The following is a 21,951-nucleotide window of genomic DNA, read 5'->3' as shown; positions in this document are numbered from 1 at the left end:
TCACAAGGAACCCTCCTGCTGTCAAAATCTAAACTGGATTGTCTATTGATTACATTAAATTAAATTTTAACTCTGACCATTGGCTGCTAGCTCTAAGGAGTGTTGGAGCAGTTCAGTCAATCTAAAAATAATAATTATCAACCGTTATATATAAATGTACCACTGCAAATAACTAAACTAACTGATAAAAATCAAAGCAAATAACAGTAATAAGAGTAGTACTATATTGTTACCTTTAGAATTAAGTTAAATTCAACTGGCTCGAATTTTCCTTCTTAATATCACGTGTCATAAGTCACGTGGTGCAAGCGAATTCCATATCGCTCATCGAGAAACGTCATCCAGGAATACCAATTATCTTAACACGCAGAGCATGGATGCTGACCATAGTATTGAAATTTTTCCGAAACGTGAACGGCGCTCGCCGATGCCTCTTAAACTGTACGTCGAGATTGCGCCACTTTAGTTTCCAGCTCTCATACCGATCACTCCAGCAGGTCGGTATAAGCTTCAAAATTGCTATTTGCTAGTGCCCTTCATGCTGAAGGTTTTCATGCTGAAGTTTACCTGACCTGAAGTAGGGATAGACTGGCAATATTTTTAGCGGACCACAAATTTTTCACGGAGTACAAGCCGCCACTGACGCTGACACAACTTTCGATAAATTTGCTATAAACAGAACTTTTATTTGATCAGTTACTTTAGATTTATTTATAGTTATATTTTAAATGCATATTTACGGAATAAAAAATTCCAATAACAAAGATACATTATACAAATACACACACAATCATAATTGCCTAATTAGCGATTTAAATTTATTAATGCTCAGGTGGAAAATGTCGATGTCAGAGGCTAGTGAGTTTAAAAGGACTATCATTCTTCCGAGAGGCATTGCTAATGGTAAGTTAGTCATACATCTCGGAAGAATGAATGGTTTGTGCCTATGCGTTCTTGCGATGTTATCAGGGACGTAAAATAAAATTTCTGGATTGTTGATGTGACCGTTCAACAAGTTATAGGCCATCATCAGCAACGCAGCTTTCCACCTGTTGACAAGACTATCGATACCCAGCATTCCGGAAAGGAAGACTGATGGGTATAAATAAGGATAGTACCCGAAGTCTCTAAGATAAAGATATCGTAGAAACTTCTTTTGTACTTTCTCCACCATTGAAGTGTACGTAGCATCCCCGGGTCCCCATATTATTGAGCCACTTTCCAAAATACTACGTACTAGGCTAAAATATAGCAAGAGAACCACGGCAGAGCTGCAGAAATGTCTGGAGTTACATAGCACAAATCCAAGCATTTGTAATGGTGTAACTTTAGAGATCTTCCACAAATTAGGAAATGTTCCCGTACTAAGAGAAAAATGTAAAGTAGGGGTATTAATAAAGGCTATATTATACAACCCTTTAATAAAAATGACGGAATAAAATAAGGTCCAGATGATGTTTTCGCTTTGAGTTTTTTAACTGCAGCTAACATATCAGATTTTGTGATGTTAGTAATATCAACATTCTGCGCTGCTGATGATGATTCCCCGGTATAAATGAACTCAAATCCGTAACTTGCTGACTGTAAACCGATTTAAAATAGTCCGCGAATGCTTCGGGAATATCAATTCCCGAGTGTGATTGTCCATTCCAAGTAACATGGTCGACAAACCCACCATCACTTCTTTTGGATGAGACATATTTCCAGAACGACCTGGGATCAGATTTGATGTTTTTTTCAATGATGTTAATGTAATTTGTATGGGCCAATTGCATACTGCGTTTAACTTTAGCTCTAAGATAACAAAACATTTCACGTTTTCTTACTAGTCCAGTTTTCTTCCATTTTCTGAAATGTCTGAACTTTAGCTTTATATCGCTAATAATTTCATTGGAAAACCATTGAGGATATTTTCTTTCATTCTTCGGAATGCGTTTCCTTTTGAAGCACATATCGATGAAACTAGCTGAAGAACCCGATATTCCCCAGGCTTTGTGCAGGGTTTTTCTGAATATAATGTAGACGGTGACCTTCCTCATGTTTGGACAGCAGTTTGGTTACAGCGCCCATCAGGGGATTTCAAAACAATCGAATCGAACAAACGAATCACTAAAACGGTCAATACAAGTTATTCGACTATTATTATTATTATTTGAGTGTGCAAAATTGCATCACTCTGGGAATAAAATGTTGATTTGTATAAAAATCAAAACCATGCCGCCCGCTCACCACAGACCCTCTCCTTTATGTAAATAACAAATAAAGTTTTGTAAATAAAGCTTATAGCAGTGTTCCGCAAAGTGTGCTCCGCGGCACACTGGTGTGCCGTGACCATTTGTAAGTGTGCCGCGAGTCCCGCATCACTTCTCACAAAGTGCTCTGTAAATCGGTCTTTACTTTTCTGTGCGGCGCGGCGGCCGGAGGTGGCGTGGGTGGGACTCGATCGCTGCAAAGTGGCCGTGTGATACGCCGCTACGCTACATTATCACGTGTGCTACACTACATAAGTGGGGTGCTATTGCTACATTATTACGTGATTGCGCACGAGCTATCCGGGTGCATGCGCGTGACAACATAACATTACGAATTACGACGGCGACGTTGCGCCCGCTTGTTTAGTAGTCATTCGTTAATGCTAGTGTTTGGTTGTGTCGTCGCGAACTTAATTGACTTTTTTAATTGCAAAAAAATATCCCATATTACGTGTATATAATGGATAAATTCGTTAAACGTACCGCAAGTTTGTCAAGTGAAACTAATGATTCCCAAGAAGAAGCAGAGTCAACGAAGAAAAAACCTAAGCTTTTTGATCGGAAATACGATGAGAGCTATGTGCGTTATGGCTTTATATATTGCGGTGACGAATCGTGCCCAATCCCAAAATGTCTTGTTTGTGGAGAAACTTTGGCTAATAATTCGATGGTGCCCAGTAAACTTTCACGACATTTAACAACTAAACACCCATCGGTGGCTCACAAAGATAAAGCCTTCTTTCAACGTATGAAATACCAGTCTAAGAAACAGGTAACTCTCATGAGTTCGTCTTTCAATACATCAAGCAAAGCGCAAAAAGCAAGCTACGTGATCGCTAATATGCTTGTTAAATCGAAGAAACCTCATTCTCTCGCTGAAACTTTAATTTTACCTGTCTGCAAAGAAATTGTCAAAATTATGATTAGCCAAGAAGCAGCTAAGGAAATCGAAAAAATACCTGCGTCAGCAGATACGATCTCACGTCGTATTAATGAAATATCCACCGGCATTCAATCAACGTTAATTGAAAAATTAAGGTTAAGTGGAGTTTTCGCGCTACAAGTCGACGAGTCTACTGATATCAGTGGTCACGCGCATCTCATCACAAATGTGAGGTACACGGATGGATATGAAATAAAAGAGGAGTTTTTAGTTTGTCTGCCACTACCTGGTTATACCACCATAGAAGAAATATTCAGAATAACAAACCAGTACTTCAGTGAACAAAATTTGGAATGGCGCAATTGCTTAAGCATTTGCACAGACGGAGCAGCAGCTATGACAGGAAAAATTAGGGGATTTATAACCAGGGCTTCTGAAAAAAATCCTAATATTAAAAATTTACATTGCTTTTTACACAGAGAGGCACTGATGACGAAGTCTCTGCCTGATGAATTGTTGTCTGTCTTACAAGAAGTCGTCAAAATTGTCAATTAAATCAAGTCGCGACCGCTGAACTCTCGTCTGTTTAATGCCAAAGTGATGGAACGTGTGATCAACGACAAACTGCTCACATACCTCGAGAAGAACAAAATTATCAACGACCGTCAATACGGATTCCGGCGGAACCGCTCGTGTGGTGATCTTCTCGCGTATGTGACGCATGTTTGGGGGCGGTGCCTGGAACGTCACGGTGAGACCCAAACGGTCGCACTAGACATATCCAAGGCCTTTGACCGGGTCTGGCACCGAGGACTTGTCAACAAATTGCATTCTTACGGACTTCCCGCATCCCTGTGTACGTGGATTGCTAACTTTTTAAGGGATAGGTCGATTCAGGCGGTTGCTGACGGTTTCACCTCTTCCTCGCACTCCATAAATGCTGGCGTCCCACAGGGATCGGTTCTGTCTCCGACTTTGTTTTTGTTGCACATCAATGACCTTTTGACATGTGCACCGATTCATTGTTACGCGGATGACAGTACAGTTCATGATAGCTTTTTGTTTGATAAGCCCCCAAAGGGCACACAAACTCCAACGGCTCGGAGGGCTTTGAAGCAGAGAATGGACGGTTATTTCGAGAGTATTTCCTCCTGGGGTAAAAATAATCTCGTCGAATTTAATGTTTCAAAGACCCAATCCTATCTGATTACGTCTAAAAGGGATCCAAATGATAATCTAGTCTCCTTCAACGGAAGCAATCTTCCGAACAGGCCTTCCATTGATATGCTTGGTGTAACTATAAGTGACCAGCTCAGGTACGGGGGCTCCATCGAAGCCAGAGTAAAGTTGGCCTCTCAGAAGCTGGGCGTACTGTACAGGGCCCGCAGATACTTTAATAGTACACAACTGCTCACCCTGTACAAATCGCAAGTGCGCCCTACGGTCGAATTTGGCAGCCATCTCTGGTCTGGAGCCCCTAAATACCTGAAAAAAACCCTTGACTCTGTGCAGAAACGGGCGGTCCGTTTGATAGATTCCCCAATCTTAACAAACGGACTGCAATCTTTAGAGCACAGGCGTCAGGTAGGTATGCTGTCCTTGTTCTATCGGTATTACAATGGAAGATGCTCTGAGGAACTAGCGTCATTGATCCCTTCGGCACCGGTGCGTAGTCGGGATACACGCCAAACGCGCGCCCAATATTTGTACACAGTTGACACTTGTCACATGAGAACGGGTCGCTTCTACGATTCGTTCTTAAGTTCAACAGCTCGGCTGTGGAACGAACTGCCGGCCTCTGTGTTTCCTCCCTCCTACAACATGGGACTCTTCAAGACCCATGTTCACTCCTTCCTCTCCACAAAAAGACCCTCCACACAGCATCCCCAAAGATGACATAGGCCCTGAGGGAAATTATTTTCTTCAGGGCCTCCTGTGTGGAGTAAATATAAAAAAAAAAAAAAAAAAAAAAAAATGCATTGTGTCAGGAAATGGGAGCAGATCATCAGTCACTTCTGTTTCATACAGAAGTACGATGGCTTTCTCGCGGAAAAGTGCTTTCTCGCGGAAAAGTGCTTTCTCGGATTTACGAGCTGAAAAATGAGACCTAGACATTTCTAGAAACCCAGGGTTCAGACTTTGCTTCTCTATTTAAAAAATAAGAATGGGTAGCAAAACTTGCATATCTGGCGGACATATTCGCTCAATTAAATGAGCTGAACAAAAAATGCAAGGAAGAAATTGTAACATTTTAACGTCTTCGGACAAGATTGAAAGCTTTCGCGCTAAGTTGGTGCTATGGATCAGCCACGCTACCAATGGTAGTAACGAAATGTTTCCAAATGTCATGGCTGCCGATTCAGAAAAAAAGTGCAGGCTTTGATAGTGAAACACTTGGAGCTGTTAGCAGAAAAATGAACTCATATTTTCCTAAGTGTGACCTGCATCCTATGGACTGGGTAAGATATCCATTTTCGGAAAGCATTTCCCTCGGACATTTACCAATAAACGAGCAGGAAGAATTCATGGAGCTTAAAACTGATCGGACACTAAAATTAAAATTTTCTGAAACAGAGTTAGCACATTTTTGGCTCCACGTAAAAAAATGAGTATCCACTGCTGTCAAAGCGAGCTATTGCAATTCTATTACCATTTGCCACGACCTATTTATGCGAATTGGAGTTTTCAACTCTCACAACGATAAAGTCAAAAAAATAGAGAACGCCTGAGGACGATCGACGAAGAGATGCGAGCAGCGTTATCAACGATTGTTCCAAATTTTGATCGTCTGTGTTCAGTTAAACACAGGCTCACATTTCGCTCACATTTCAGGCTCACATTTCGCATTAAACATCTTTTCAAGTTATATTGATTTTAATAATAAATATTAATAAAATATTGTTTTTGGTAAATTTCGGTTCGGAGTGGCCACGCTTATTACGAATAATTTTTAGAAAAAAAACTTTAGATATGACGTAATTATTATAAAAGGAAACTTTTTGGCTTGGTGGCGGCGGAGAAAGATGCATTTTAATTATCAATTGCGTAAAATTAAAATTCACTTCTTGAACCGATTCGGTGACAGTTCGCGGTTATTCTGTCACTGTTATGAGATAAATATCAATCATAATTACACAAACCCGGCTAGACAAACCCGGCTAGACAAACCCTGCATTGCCAAACAAACCATTCAAAACCTGGGATGTTTTTTTAAATTATGATGCAGCTTTCGTAGTTTAACCTCAAAGTTCGTCGTTATTCGTAATAAGCCTAGCCAATCCTATCCAAAATTTACCTTGTTTTTTTTTCTTTGGTGTACCGTTAAAATTTCTTGATTAGTTAGGTGTACCGTGAACATAAAAAGTTTGCGGAACACTGGCTTATAGTATGGTGTGCCATCATTATAAAAATATTTAAAAAAAATTATAGCAGACCACAGATATTACACAAAATATTATCAGTATTCTGTTAAAAGGCATTAAGTCAAAATTTAGAGGTTTTTTAAGGGAAATAATTTCCGTCAGGGCTTCCTGTGCAGATATATATTTAAAAAAATTGCAAAACAGTGGATTTAACCTACTTGACTAAAAAAAAATTGTGTTTTTCTATTAGATGTTTATCTAGGGTTGCCATCCGTCCGGGTTTCCCCGGATTTGTCCTAGTTTAGAAGGCGTCCGGGGAGCGTCCGGGCGGGGTTTCATTTGTAGTCCGGGTTTAAAAATTTAAAGTCTTGGGCCGGCCTGCATGACCTCTTGACTAAATGTATTGCTTTTGCTGGAGATAATTGCAATACAAACTTCGGTGGAATATAACGAAATGGAACCAACAATGTTTTCCACAAGCTGAAAGAAAATCTAAACCCAAACATGGTTGGTGTGGGATGCTCTGCTCATGTCATTAACAACGCAGTGCACCACGGATGTGATTTTCTGCTAGTAGACGTGGAATCCATCATCTTAAAAATTTATAATTTTTTTGCCACTTATACAGTACGAACCGAAGCTCTTAAAGAATTCTGTGAAACAGCTGAGGTCGAATATAAACAGCTTCTGTATCATTCCAAGACGCGTTGGCTAAGCCTGTTTCCAGCTGTCGAGCGACTCCTGAAGCTCTACCGCCCATTAAAAGATTATTTTGAAAGCATAAAGAAGAAAAGGCCAGAGAGAAAGGAAGGCCACCTGTTTTAGTTAAACAGTTTTTTGAAAATCCTCTCTCGGAGGCATACTTATTTCTCATACACTCAATTATGCACACCGTTCACTCAAAAATACAGAAATTAGAGAAAAGTGATAATTCAGTCCTTGAAACCAGAAGCATACTTGTATTCATAACAAAAAGCTTAGATGACCGAATTAAGGAAAGTTTCGTGCCGTTGAATGTTCAGAGTATTATAAATAAAGATGAAAACACGAAACAAGAGTTTATAAAATGCTCGCATGACTTCTACAAGGAAATCAAAACGTACATTGAAGAATGGATGCAACCGTTAAAACAATTTGAGAAATTTGACTGTATGTTTTTGCCAAAAATTAATAACAACACAGAATGGACTCTTATTGAAGACACTGTTCTTTATTTAAAAGACAAAAACATAGATATTGACGACGCAAAATTATTTGACGAGTGGGTGAATTTAAAGGCTTTTAGTCAAAACCTAACTGAACAAGATAAGCTTTTAAATTCAAATCAACTTTGGGTACAATTTTTTAAAACACCAAATGCGAATTTATATTCGGAATTGCTGAAAATTGCACAGTATTTTTTTTTGCATTCCGGCTCATAATGCCAACGTGGAGAGAATATTCTCATTAATTTCACAACAATGGACAAAAGAAAGAAATTTACTTAACTTAGAAACAATCTCGTCAGTAATTAAAATTAAATTCAATTTCCAAGAATACAGCTGCATTGATTTTTAAAAATTCCTTTTAAAATGGAAGATATTCTAAAAGCTATCGGAAAGAGTGATAAATACAAAAAAACTGAAAAGTAAAAAGGCAAGAGGCTGAGGAAAAATCTTTAATAGCTAGATAATCAAATAATGTACTTACAAGTGCTATAATTTCTATTAATTTTTGTAGTTAAAATTATGATTGTTTTTATTACGTAAAAGAAACGTAGAATTTTTATTTTTTATTATTTCATAGATTTCTTGAAATTACAATTGTTATGTTTTTTTTACAACCATACTAGGCTAATGCCCGTGTTAAGGTAATATGGCTGTTGATTAAAATTTAAGGTGATATAAATGAGAATAGTTTTTAATATTTTATGTTTTAAAAAATTAATAATGTAACTTACATTCCAGTAAGTCTAAACTTTAAAAAGGGTCAGTTTTGTTGCTTAAGATTTAAGAAGATTGAATTTAGTTCATATTATGTTAAGAGGTATTTTGTTGTGTAAATGGCTGCTGATACAAAATTATTCAGCTAAAAGAGTTACCTCAAAAATTGTAATACTGAATACTAAAATGGTTTCAGTATTTTCAAGATTTTTGTTTAAAAATTTAATTGAATTTTGTTAAGTTTAATATTTTAATAAGGTTAAGTTTTTATAACAGAGTATATTAATAATTTTTGTTTTATTTTAAGAATGAAAAATTCTAACTGGTTATGAAAACAATGTGTAACAAACTGTAATAAGATTCTGTTTTGTTAGGTACATTTAAAATGATGATAAAAGATGACAAAATTCAATTTTAAGGTCTGAAAATAAATAAAAAGGTGATTTAAACTGTTTTTATTACACTGACTGTGTTTAAAAAAACCTGTTGACATGTCCGGGTTATGGGCTCTAAAATCCGGGGTTCTCACGCCTCTTGTCCTGGTTGCCAAATTTTAGAGATGGCAACCCTATGTTTATCAGAATTAATTTATTTATCAAAATAGCATTAGGTAATGCACTGCTCTCCACGCAAAATCCAGTTTTATTTTACAAAATTAAGGTATATTCCATCTGAACAAATCAGTTGAGCATTCTATAATTTGAAATCTGTACCTCCATGACATTTCAATTTATAAAAAAGTTACACATTCACACGCTTTCAAAAGCAACTATGTATCTCAAAAGTTGTATTTTTGACAAATTGCTTTTTCACAGTAAAAAACGATATATGTGTATTATTTATAAAGAGAAGTAGTGTAGGTATGTTTGTGGTAATATTTGGTGTGCCATTCAATTCAGCCAGTTGGTTGTATCAGTGGTCAGTGATGATGATTGATATTGATTCAATGAGCGGTGCAAGCAAATTAACAGCTTTAAATTGACTCGTCCCATTGGCTGGCTCTGATTTCTCCCGGCTCCCGGGTCAACCAACTTCATTATGACATTATGATGTTGTTTGCACTTTACGTCAGCGGCGTGCGCTTGTCGTTATACAGGAGAAAATATTATTAATAAATATAATAATTTTAATTAAATTTAATTTTAAATAAATTGTAATCGAAAACATTTAACTGGTAAAATCATGTGGCTTTCTCAGTTTCAAATTTTTTTCCATAATTGTAAAATATAAAGATTGAATTTGTATTGCGCAGTTTAGTGGTATTTTATGCAAATGCAATGCTTTTATAGAATTTGTATAAAATATTTTGAATACCTATGGTTTGCAGGTGCTATAATTTCATATGCCACTATTTGTGTCTGCGGGCTAGTCCTTTTATCCTTCATAATTAAGAACATAATACAAAGGGTACGATAATATTTTATACATCATACAGCTAATAATAAAGACTCGATGCAGTTGGCAATAGTATAAACGGCCCCTCAAGTTGTGTCATTAGTTCGGGATTTATGGGACCTCTTCAATCAAGCTGAGTTGGAAGGATAAAACAGATAAGCCATATTTTGTTTAGTATTTACATTTTTGTTATTGTTGGTTGAAGATTTTTGTTTATGTTAGCCTGCGATACTCGAGCCCTTTAGGTCTGAGACAAAGGTATGCAATTATTGGACCACAAGACATAGCACAGAGTGCCATGTTCTTTATTGCAAAGTAACTCGTTTGTAACAAGTAATGCTTGCTTGAATTTGTTTATTTTATCTATCGTCATATCAGAGTATTACTCGTATTTTTTATTTCCTTAAAGATTTCATGTCGAGAGGAGTGTCCTTTGCAATAGATGAGGTTTTAATTTTTAATTTCTTGGTTAGGTGTTATTTTATTTAGGTATTTAACAGATACTAGGAAAGGCAAGAAAAGAAGTCGGCTAGAAGAGACAGGAATGTACTGAAAGGGTTGGTAAGAAGTAAGAAGTTACAAGAAGAGCCATGAAGAGAGAAGATGAGCAAAGAAGGGGTGAGAAGATGCAAGCAGATGCAAGAAGAGGCAAGAAATTCCAAGAAGATAGCCAATAAGAGACCAGGAGAGACAGAAAGAGATAAGATCAACCTACAAGGGTCGAGAAGTTGCGGTAAGTGGCATGCAGGGCTAATAATAAGCTAGAAGAGACTAAAAGAGACTAAAAATAGACTAAAATAGACTGGAAGAGATGATAGGCGGCAGTAAAAAGTAAGAAGATTGAAGAAGAGGCTGTAATCGACCAGCTAGGTCTTTTACACAGACTGTATGATAGGGGGCCGGTCAGTCCGTAGTAGCCGCTAGGTCCGGGTAGAAATCTGCTTTACCCTTGCTCGGGTTGGTACAGGAATCTACTTTTATCCTTGCTCCGTTCGGTACAGGAATCTGCTTTTTCCTTGCTCAGTTTGGGGCTGGAATCTGCTTTACCCTCGGTGCGGGAGGAGGCAGGCGGAGGCAGGAATCCAGGGGGAAGCCAAGTCAAAGAAGATTCAAGTTGAGATCCAGAGAGAAGCAGTCAGGAAGAGCGAGAGTAGAGTAGCTGGTGGCGGTCCAAGGCAGAGAGAGAGAGCTGAAGGCTGGCGCGCCGTATTTATTGCGCAATCCCCCTCTCCCAACTTTGGGGAGGGCGGGGTCGACGCGCTGCCTTCATTCGCGGGTTGTTGATGGTCCGCGGGCTGTGACGTCCGCTAAGATTTAATTAGCAGAGGTCACAACCTTTAGAACTACTCTACTCTTTATGCTCTTTTAATCGATCCTAACCACTCCTCTCTAGCATTTTTATTTATCAATCAGTTGTACATACATTCATTCAGTGTGGGGGTCCCCGGCCCAACATATTCAGGGGAAATCATATTTAATTTTCTTAATTCTAAATTAATACTAATTTTTATTAACTAATGGGGTATTTCCACGTTTTTTTTTTATTGCTTAAAAAAATTAAGCAAAAAATTACGATGATTACGGAATTTTTATTTTATTTTTATGTTGACGAATAAATTTTCTAGAGCGAGTCTAAAATCCCATTTTTGAAATACCGCCAAAACGAAATTTTGGGGCGGGGCTATCGTGTGACGTCATAAGCGTATTGCCATTTTCTAGCCGGCTTCTGACAGTACGTGATAGTGGTACTTATTGTCTGTTTACGAGTGATTTGCTTGAGTTTTTATCGTTATATTTTTTAGAATGTCTCCTCATTTGAAATACAAATGTTGTATGGTTCCCATGTGTACAAATTCGACATATAAAACTCCAAATAAAGTGTTTTTGTGCTTTCCGAAGAACATCGAAACTAGAAAAAAATGGTGTCATGCCATGAAAAGAGACCCGGTTAAAAACAAAACCATTTCTCTCAAAAGCAAGCTTCATTGTTGCGAAGATCATTTTAATGTAAGTTTCTGTTTTATTAATACTAAGAAAATGATTTAATTCAATATAAAACGCTATTAATATATAACAATTGATTTTAAAATATGACGTTTAATGTTGATTTCTTTATATTATTATAGCTTGAGGAAGACGTCGAAAATTACATGAGGTTTAAATTAATGGGTGGTAGAGTGTATTTAAAAAAGACTGTCATTCCACACAAATTTGACTGTCAAAAAAAAACCCTTCCTACTCCAAGACTGACAGGATTAAAGAGAAAACGCCTTGAAGTCATTGCAAGTTTAGTAGCAAACAATGAACCAGAGCCACAGCCTTCTACTTCGGCAGTGATCCAACCGGGACCGCATCATGTTGCAACTCAAACATATTCACCTGCCAATGACGACAAGGCTGTTCAAGCAAATATCAAGTGCCATGTGCGCAGTAAGGCCACATCAACATTGACAAAAAAAAAGGATATGTCTTGCTCACCTTTGAAGTTTGATAATGTAAGCAGACAATGTACAAAAGTTGTTGCGTTAAGTGTGGAACCAGAATCATCAGATTATTCTTCAGATGCATTAGAGAATTTACCATATCGCCCAAACACACCTGACTCTTTAGGTGACAACGTGGAGGAAGTCAATTTTAAATTCCAGATGCGCCAATGCAACCTGATGGCGCTTGAAAGGAGTCCTAGGCTATGTCTAGGAATCCCCAAACAAATGTACCATGTTATTTCCATATTAGCAAAGAAAATTCCTTGTGAGGTAACTGATATTTTAATTACGTTAAAAAAAGTTCGCCTCAATGATAAATTTGCCATACTCGCAATACAGTTTGGTATTTCAGTTACATCAATGAGTAGAATTTTTACTAAAACTATTTTATTAATGGACAATATTTTGAAAAGTCTTATTGTATGGCCGTCTCCTAGTAAAATAAGACTTCACTTACCCATAAGCTTCAGAGCGAGATACTCCAATGTGCAGACCATTATTGACTGCTTAGAAATTCAAATCAATAAGCCTATTAACCCGATACACCAATCTTTAACCTGGTCGGAATATAAAAGTTGCAACACTCTTAAATATCTGGTGTCATGCACCCCAAACGGAGTGATTAGTTTTATTTCTTCAGGTTATGGTGGACGTGCTTCGGACACTATTATAGTTGAAGATTGCGGATATCTGAAGCCGGGTACGTGCATCATGGCAGACAGGGGATTTAAAAACATTACTAATTTGCTTCACATTCGGCAATGTGAGTTAGTTCGTCCTCCCAGTGTATATGCTAATGTCGTTTGCACTTCAGAGGAAGTAATCCAAGCAAAAAGGATTGCTGCCCTGCGAATTCACGTAGAACGGGTTATCAGTAGGATACGTGAATTTGGGATGTGCAAGATGCATGCATCCATACACCATAACCATGTTCCTATCATGAATCAAATTGTTAGACTAGTTTGTAGTCTCATTAATCTACAAGACAGCGTTATTAAAGTATAGCCTATCTAAATCTATATTATATTAGAAATATCTAAATCTTATCATTTTGTTGTGGATGTTATGTAATATTATTCTTTTTGCTTAGTATCGACCATCATAAGACTTGTTCTGTGGGTCAAAATATTATATGTAATGTAATAATGTTATTGTATAAATAAATCTGTATCTGTATATAAAAAAACCTTCGGAAACGCTTTTTGTCATCACCTACATATGTAAAAATAATATTTGTAATGTTAGTATGTTTTAATGTAAATAAAATTAAATAAATATACACATATTGTTTTATTGTTAAAATGGACAAGATTTTCAAAGCATATTATAACAATACTTAACAGTTCTCGATTTTTATTATTTTAATGCGTTGCGTTAGATATTTATGTAATATGTATTATGAAAATTTCTAAAGAGAGGTCAATAAGGCAATTAAAAGATCAATTATTATTCATTTGTTTTACACGCATTTATTTAATATTTTAATTTAGAAAAGACAGCATTACACCAAAATTGTGTAGATTTAATAATAAGTTCCTTACATAGGTCTTCATCATACCTGACATGACACTGAGTAACTTTTTTTGACGTTTCAAAGTCTGGATTGGCCACACAATACAGTGCAGCTGTCTTCTGGGCAAAATACATTTGCAATTGTATTTGTGCCATTACTTTCGGAGTGGGTTCTCCGGTAGCCGTTAAATAATTCATCATCGTCGAGTCTTTCATAGGACATTTGACTTCTACGATGAAATCTCCTCCCAAGGCGTCTGGTGAAGCGCCAAAAATTGGGAGTTTGTTTGATAAAATTAACCCACACTTTTTTAATTTCATTTTCCCTGTAGCCTCGACTACTTTTAATACTTTGGGTTCTAGAGTTTTACCTCGTTCCATGGCTTTGGTCCCATATAATTTAGCACCTAGTATTTTCTCTACTAGTGACCCATCTGTCGTTTTACAGTGTGCCGCCTCATACAAATTTGAGGCGGTCACTCGAGCATATCGAAGGTTGTGCCATAACGGACAGTCTGCTTGATCCACTGTCTCATCAAATGCCCCCTGACAGGCTTTTGCCGTCATTGAGGATTGACAAAAGTCAATAAATTCCTCTGGGAGAGATCCTACATCATTATTGAAAAAATTGCAAATCATATTGTGAATTGAAAGGTTTTCAATCGGTGTTGGGTCAACATAGAATTTGACTATTTCTGATTGACATGAGATACTCTTTTCAATCAACTCGTTGAAGAAAGTACCATCATTGTTGGGATAATTTACACGTGGTACTGTTCCCATATCTTCTGCCTTGATGAATTTAAGGCTTGTTCCTATGCCTGCCATCTTCCAGTAGCACTCTGTTGAGGTCTTTGGAGGTTCTTCACTGCGCCTGTGGAGCCACGATAGGAATGCAAGCGCATGCTTACAGCCACCTGGAATAATAAAAATATATACTAATTTATTTTTAAATGTCCAAACAAATATGAAAACAACCTACCAGCAATAGACCTACTGTTCATAGTTAATGGAACGTTGGTACTCGTAACAGGTAATTTTTCAGTCTGGGCACTTTATCATTGTATCATTATAAATTGATATCTTAAAAATTACAAAATATATTGAATAATGCTCATAAATCGTCTACATTACAATATTGTTTATGCAGTGGATAATAACAAAGGGAATGAAGCAAACAAACATAGAAACACACGTGCAGAATGCCACACTTTTCTCCATTTCATACATGACGAGCCTAGATATTGGGGAGATAGCTCTGTGGTTAGAGTATGGCTAATAATGCTTAATAGGCTTCATAATGTTGCATCTTGGTTGCTTACATGGTTCACTACTACTATCCAGGCAATCAATCTGTCTGTATTCAGGCAATCTGTCTAGGTTTTGCGAACAAACTTACATCATCATTGTCTCTCCGAGTCAATGACAAAAGTGATTAATTTAAACTGGGCTTGCTTAAATGTATATAATTAGCATGTTATTAAGAAAAATGAAATAATCAGCAGAAACAAATTAGAGGTTTACCTTGGGATGCAGGACAATCTTCACATTTGCATGAATGTATAACTTCTAGGGCTTCATTGCAAATTAGGATGACTGCATAAGCTTTCGTTCTGATTCTATGCTCAGGAGTTAGTCTAGCCTTTACTGTACAAATGTCGCCGGTTCGCTTGACTTGGACATAGCCTACAGCACTGTCTCCATAATTTTCTCTAGCTGATCTGCAATATAGACAACAGACATGATGATTTACCAAAATATTCATTGACGGATGCATAGTATTATTAGGTATTAGAGAACCCCACAAGCATTGTTATATATTTTTGCGAGATTTAACATTTGAATAAATTCACCTGTTAACATTATTTATGTGTATTTTTAGGCTGGAAATGACATTATATGCCTTATACGGATCAAATTATTTCTATACTAGTAAGAAATTACTACATTTGTAAGGTCAATAATGAAATTTAAAAATACTAATTATTATGGTGACAGTTGCATAGCGTGTTGTGAGAAACAGGTTATGTGACAGACACTTCGATTGTATTTACGTGAAAAAATGTAAAAAAAACTAATATTTTGGGTGCATGTAACTAAAATACTGAAAATTATATATTATGAGAGAGTATACAATATTTTTTCATACCTTGATGCTTTCCAACCTTTAAATTCAGCACTAACAAAATTAGCGTTGTTGGCAAAAAAAGAACCCATCATCAAAACATCGATTCTAGGCAAGTTATCAGCCTGTCCTTTTACAAAACCACTGTCAGTCATAATAATAATGTAAAATATATGAATAAGTTCACAAAATATCACAATTATCTTAAAAAATAAGAAAAAAACGGTATAAATCACGAGCTTTACATAAACGTCAGTTCGCAAAGGTACGAGTAGTTTGGTTGAGTAAGTTGAGTTGTGGTTTGGTCCGCGCGCGGAATACGCTTGTGACGTCAGAATACAATCGGCCAATCACGGTCCGTTTACTTTTTGTCAGTATTTGATCGTTTTTAAAATCAATCATTTTGAATGAAAACATAAAAAACAAACATTTTTAGTAGGATGATTAAAATCAGAAAAATGATCTTTAAATATTCCATACATTTTCAACAGAATCCCTCGTTTGTGGAAATACCCCATTATGCTAAGGAGAGTCCGGCCGTTTTATCAATGTCTTTTATTTCGTAATATCTACGGCCGAACTCTCTCAAACTTAGTGTAAACATTTCAATACATCGTCAATTCAAAATATTTCCCCGTACAGCGTTGCTTAGGGGCGCGTTGATTGGTCCCGGGCGGTCGCCTGGGCCGGCCGGGCGCTTGCGGTGAGGGGAAGCGATGCGGGGGCGAGCGGGACTCGAGGTATCGAAGCCCCACGTAAGTTCTAAAACCACTCTCACGCTCGGTGCTTCGACCATTACGAAATGACGGCCGCCGGGAGCGGTACACACCGTCCGGTACATAGGCAATACTAACCAAGAAGGGGCAAGAAGATTAAACTGTAATTTTTACTATTGTGTTTATTTCTTAAGAAAACTTACGAATAGGGAAAAGGAGGCCTTTACTTTGTGAATGATGTTTTTTTCTTTTGGTGTTTTCTTGAAGGTTTCGTGGGCACCTGTAGATGTGCATCTATGCAACGTTACACAACACAAATTGTTTTCATCACACAAGACATTTAACGATATTTAATGTATTTGTACTCTTTTACAATCTTTTCATGAGATTAATTATTATGAGGGGTGAAATATATGCAACTATATGCGACGATGAAGAAATTCGAACATAAACACAAACACCTGCTTTTGGCTTCGTTTTTCAAAAATCTTCTTCTTGTTTAGAAGGTACCTTTAGGAAATGGAACAAAACAAGAGAAAAGGGAATTTAGGTAGGAAATGGATTGTTGGGATAATCATAAAAGTGTTTCAATATTAAACAATAAGAATATGCAAGAAAAAACAAGACATGCCAAGAATGGATGAAAAGATGCATAAAATTGCATGAAGAGCCAAGGCAGGTCAAGAGGAATCAAGAAGAGCCAAGAAAAACTTGATGAAATAAGAGGAGACAAGAAGAACCAAGATAAACAAACAGAGACAAGAACTGCCGAAAAGAGACTGTTGAATCAGGAAGAGCAAAAAAGAGGTAAGAAGAAAGAAGTCTTAAAGAAGAAACAATAACCCTCAATCGGATAAAATCATTCATCTGTGGCCGAACCCAATCTGTACCAGCGGGTGGTAAAAACTCTCCCTATGTGACCCTGACTTCTGGAGTCCCCCAGGGTTCAGTGCTGGGGCCCTCACTTTTTATTTTCACGTATGATCAGCAAATCTATTTCTACTGTGAACCGAATGTGAAAGACAAATTAAAAGATATAACTGTTAAATTCATTGCTGCCGTAACAGCAATTTGTCTTCGAACAAACTAAGACCAAATCCATCCAAAACAGAATTTTTCTGGATAGCAACTTAAAAGCGCCAGTCAATATTAGACAAATCTCCTCTCATTACTTCTGGCTGCAACATCATCCCTAAAATTGGCATTAAACTCCTAGGTGTTCATCTAGATGAAGATCTTTCACTTAAATCCCAAATTAACAAAATAGTAAGCGCAGGATTCTTTCACATGCGTAAAATCAAATCTATAAGTTGAATATATTCCGGCTAACGCCACAAAGATGTTTATTTATTTATTTATTTATTTATTTATTTATTTTAATATCAACGGTATAAAATATACCATATACAGTAGATTATAAACAGTGACATCAGAAAATATACAATTAACAGAAACTCTAGATGGATATAAAAAGTTAGAGACACAAGTACATGCAAAACTTATAGGTAGACTAGGTTAGATTAGTATTGATTGAAATATATGATAGTATAGATACATGATATAATATATTACAATAGCTAAAATGTTTGCATTTATATTCAGGTTTTGGTTGAAAGTAGTTAAGTGCCAATCAAGCCGTTGGTTCACCTTATTGACTATTTTTATTGACCCAAGTTTCCTCAGTTGCCCCAGACCGTTCATTTATATACATATTTATTTGACTTTTTACGTAAGTATGAGTAGACTTACATTTTATTGGCCATGATTTAAAAGATATGATATTAAGACTTTTTTGTACCTAGCTTCTGTGCAGTTAAACAGATCCGCTACATCTGCGTACCTATTACTAATTTCATGTAATCTAGGTACAAGCGAGTGTTTGAAATGTTCAGTCTTAGAATTGTTACAGTTAAAGAGGGTTTTAGAGCGAGTAGCTCTTATGGGTACATGAAATTCAATGAGGTTAATTAAATCAAGGCTGTCTACACTACCATTTACAATTTTGAACATAAATATTAAGTCGGATATAATTCTTCGATCTGAGAGTTTTAATAAATTTAATTTTTTCATTAAGTAATTATAGTTTATAATTTCAATGGGAATACCGAGTTTAAAGTTAATGTGTCTTAGGAATTTGTGTTGAATTTTTTCTATTGAATCTGAATGTATTTTATAATGTGGGGACCAGATCGAGGAGTTATATTCGACTTGACTTCGAACTAAAGATGTATACAAAATTTTCAAGGTTGAAATATTTCTGAAGCCTCTGGAGTTTCGAAGAATGAATCCAAGCATTTTCATTCCCTTATTGTTAATTGAGTTTATGTGAGATATAAAGTTTAACTTAGAGTCGAAAATGATGCCCAGGTCATTAATTTCTTCAACAAAGGTAAGGGTTGAGTTATTAAGTTCATATGAATAAATAATTGGTTGACTTATTTTGTAAAATCTTATTGAATGGCACTTATTTATATTGAGATATAGTTTATTTAGGGCGGCTTGCACCATAAGTTAAATTTGATTTAAATATAATTTTAAACACATTATTTGATTTAAGTCGACTTGGCGTCTTGCACCACAAAATTTAATTCGTTAAATGCGTTTAAAGAACTGTCAAAGTTAAATACCCAAAAGCGGCTGTTTAACTGAGTTAAACGTGTTTAGCCCTACTCGTAAAGCAGTACTGTCAAAAATATTTAGGTTATCTCTTCGATTTCTGATTGTGTTTAAAATCTATCTCATTTTAATTTGTATTCACAATGAACATTTGGGATATGTATTCTGACGATCATGAAGAAATTATGTTATTGAAATTATAAATAAATTATAATATAGTCAGAAAAGTAAACAAGAGAACAAATTTATTTGAAACACTCAGTGCCAAGAAGTTTCAAAGAATATTTCGTCTCAGTAAAGAAATGACATCAAAATGAGGTGCTCGTCCCTTGGAGCTAACACTCCTTATCGAGGAGTACTTTGCAAGGTTGTAAACTTCTAATCATACCTACAGCATTCTAATAATACTTTAAAACAATATAATATGTAAAAGAAATAAAAAAAAAAAACAAAATTACTCGGATAATTGTTTTATTTTTAATTCCAACAACAGAAGCTCTTTTTGTATTATTCCATCATTATGTCTATTTGCTTTAACTTTTTCTTCATAAAATAAATGAACACACTATTAAACCACACACACAATCACAAAATATTTTGACACTTCAAGTAAAATGAAACATCGTAGCTGTTTTATTTACGCGTAAATGGCGGTAAACACGCGGTAACTGTTTTACCGACGCGTTAAACGCGTTTAACTAAAATTGCCACCGAACTGCGTGGTGCAAGACGCAACTAAACGCATTTAAGTTAAATGTATTTAGGGTCTTAAATACGTTTAGTTAAATACAATTTAAGATAAAATTTGCGATAGTTGGTGCAAGTCGCCCTTAGAGTGCACCAATTAACTAACCTGTTTAAGTTATTTTGTAGACTGATACAATCTTCTACGGTTTTTACTTTTTTAAATATTTTTAAATCGTCTGCAAAAAGTAATACATTTGTATTACAACTCGACTATTGCAATGGCATATATATATCCCTAAAATATATACTGACAGACTTCTGTCAGTTTTCAATGCTGCAGCAAGGCTGATAACCAGTGTTTCCAAATATTCCCACATCTCACAATATCTGCGGAACCTACATTGGCTTAAGTGCCCTGAGAGAATCCAACTCAAACTCTGCTGGATGGTTTTCAAAGCCATACATGACATGGCGCCACCCTACTTGTCAGAACTGTGCATTCCAAGCGATGCTAATACTAGGCAAGCAACCCTTCGATCAGCATCTACTTCTCGTATCCAGAATAATGGCTGCATTTTTTTCAGTAATATTTCATTGCTCAGTCCCGGGGATTTTTTTCTTTGACTTCCTACTTTATTTTAAAAACCATTTATTATGCATAAACTTTTTTGTAATATTTTTATACCTTATCACTGACCCCACGGGCAGAAATCATAACAATCTGTAGGTATTTGTAACCGTAGATATGTATGTTAGTCGTAAATCTCTAGTTTAAGCCGTAGTTGTAAGTCATATTATAGCGGTATTGTGTAAGTACCCACTTGGTCATAAAAAAATGTATAGTTTTAAGTCACAAGTTAAAAGTATTAGTTGTACATCACTATAAATTAATCTTAGTTATAAGCCACTAGTTATAAGTCACTAGCTATTAAACTTAGTTATAAGCCACTAAGTAGTAATAAGTTATAAATCTAAGTGATAGGAATAGATTAAATGCATAAATTAAGTTGTTAAGCCCCCTTGAGGTGATTTTCTCACGAAAACTGTGCTATGCAAATAATCCAATCATTATTATAATTCCTTTATTCCTGCCCATCCTAAATTCCAACCTTTACTTTTTTTTTTTCGAAAATCTTTTTTTTTTTGCATGAAGATTTTCAGGAAATCGGTGCGGCGCAAGGCTAAACTGAAATTTCTTAAAAATCTTTAAAAAAAAAAAAAGAATAAAAAAAAAAAAAAAAAATTGTAAGCCAACATAAAAATCTCGAGCTGCCATTGTTTAACTTTAGTGATCTGCTTGAACAAAGTTAAAAAATGCATTTTAAGACCCTTGAAAAAAGGTTCTTTTCAGGTACTGATGTTGTGACACAAGTTTCAGTTTATGATGGTTTTTCTGCGAAAACCTATTTTTCCACATATTGATCATATTTTAAGCTTGATAACACATTAAACAATTATTTTATTTTAATTATTTTAAAGTTTTTTTTGTTATCAAAGGTTATTTTTTATTAGAAAGGAAAAACAACATATCGCCAAAACAATTATATAATTTTAAAAATATGAATTTATAGTGTAACATGCATAAATATAAAGATAACATAAAAAAATAATGGATCCCAGTCCAAGCAAAACAGCCAAAGTGGGATCTGTCATTTTATTTACAGTATTTGTTGCTCGAAAAATGGTTGCAACCTAGCATAAAAAGTAGACGCGCTTGAGGAATATCCTTCAGAAGCCATACGATATATTTGTTTTGACAATATCAAGAGATTTTTTTTTTGTTCACGTTCCTCAGGTGGAACTCTGGTATTAAAAGGGTCAAATAGGATGCAGGCAACAATAACAATAAAAAAAGCAGTTTTTTGTATGGAATTTCAAGGGACCGAAAAACAAAACTTCTTAAGTGTGAAAACTTCTTAAGTGGGAACCTAAAGAGAGTTTCACTGTATGTGTCATAGTTTATTTACATAATAAACATATTATAATATTACATCC

At 35.9% G+C, this 21,951-nt stretch overlaps 3 protein-coding genes across 3 annotated transcripts in view; 2 read left to right on the top strand and 1 right to left on the bottom strand.

The window, feature by feature from the left end:
- Positions 1–21,951, top strand: part of LOC149412392 (DENN domain-containing protein 1A-like) — a 66,233-nt gene that overhangs the window by 24,076 nt on the left and 20,206 nt on the right. The window lies entirely within an intron of this gene.
- LOC149412394 (uncharacterized) lies at positions 10,418–13,305 on the top strand. The gene is made up of 4 exons (XM_089645674.1): positions 10,418–10,547; positions 10,839–11,020; positions 11,714–11,821; positions 11,941–13,305. Exons 1-4 carry the CDS (start codon positions 10,418–10,420, stop codon positions 13,303–13,305), a joined length of 1,785 nt encoding a protein of 594 aa, XP_089501800.1.
- LOC149412393 (uncharacterized) lies at positions 13,695–16,123 on the bottom strand. Its single transcript, XM_089645915.1, has 3 exons — positions 15,962–16,123; positions 15,337–15,533; positions 13,695–14,729 (listed from the first exon to the last, which is right to left on the bottom strand). Exons 1-3 carry the CDS (start codon positions 16,090–16,092, stop codon positions 13,774–13,776), a joined length of 1,284 nt encoding a protein of 427 aa, XP_089502041.1. The 5' UTR covers positions 16,093–16,123; the 3' UTR covers positions 13,695–13,773.

Source organism: Hesperophylax consimilis, chromosome 23 (genome assembly GCF_061612785.1).
Source record: "Hesperophylax consimilis isolate HC1 chromosome 23, BYU_Hcon_1.0, whole genome shotgun sequence".
NCBI lineage: Eukaryota > Metazoa > Arthropoda > Insecta > Trichoptera > Limnephilidae > Hesperophylax > Hesperophylax consimilis.
Note: the sequence above shows the minus strand (reverse complement) of the source record. Positions and strands in the feature narration are given on the sequence as shown.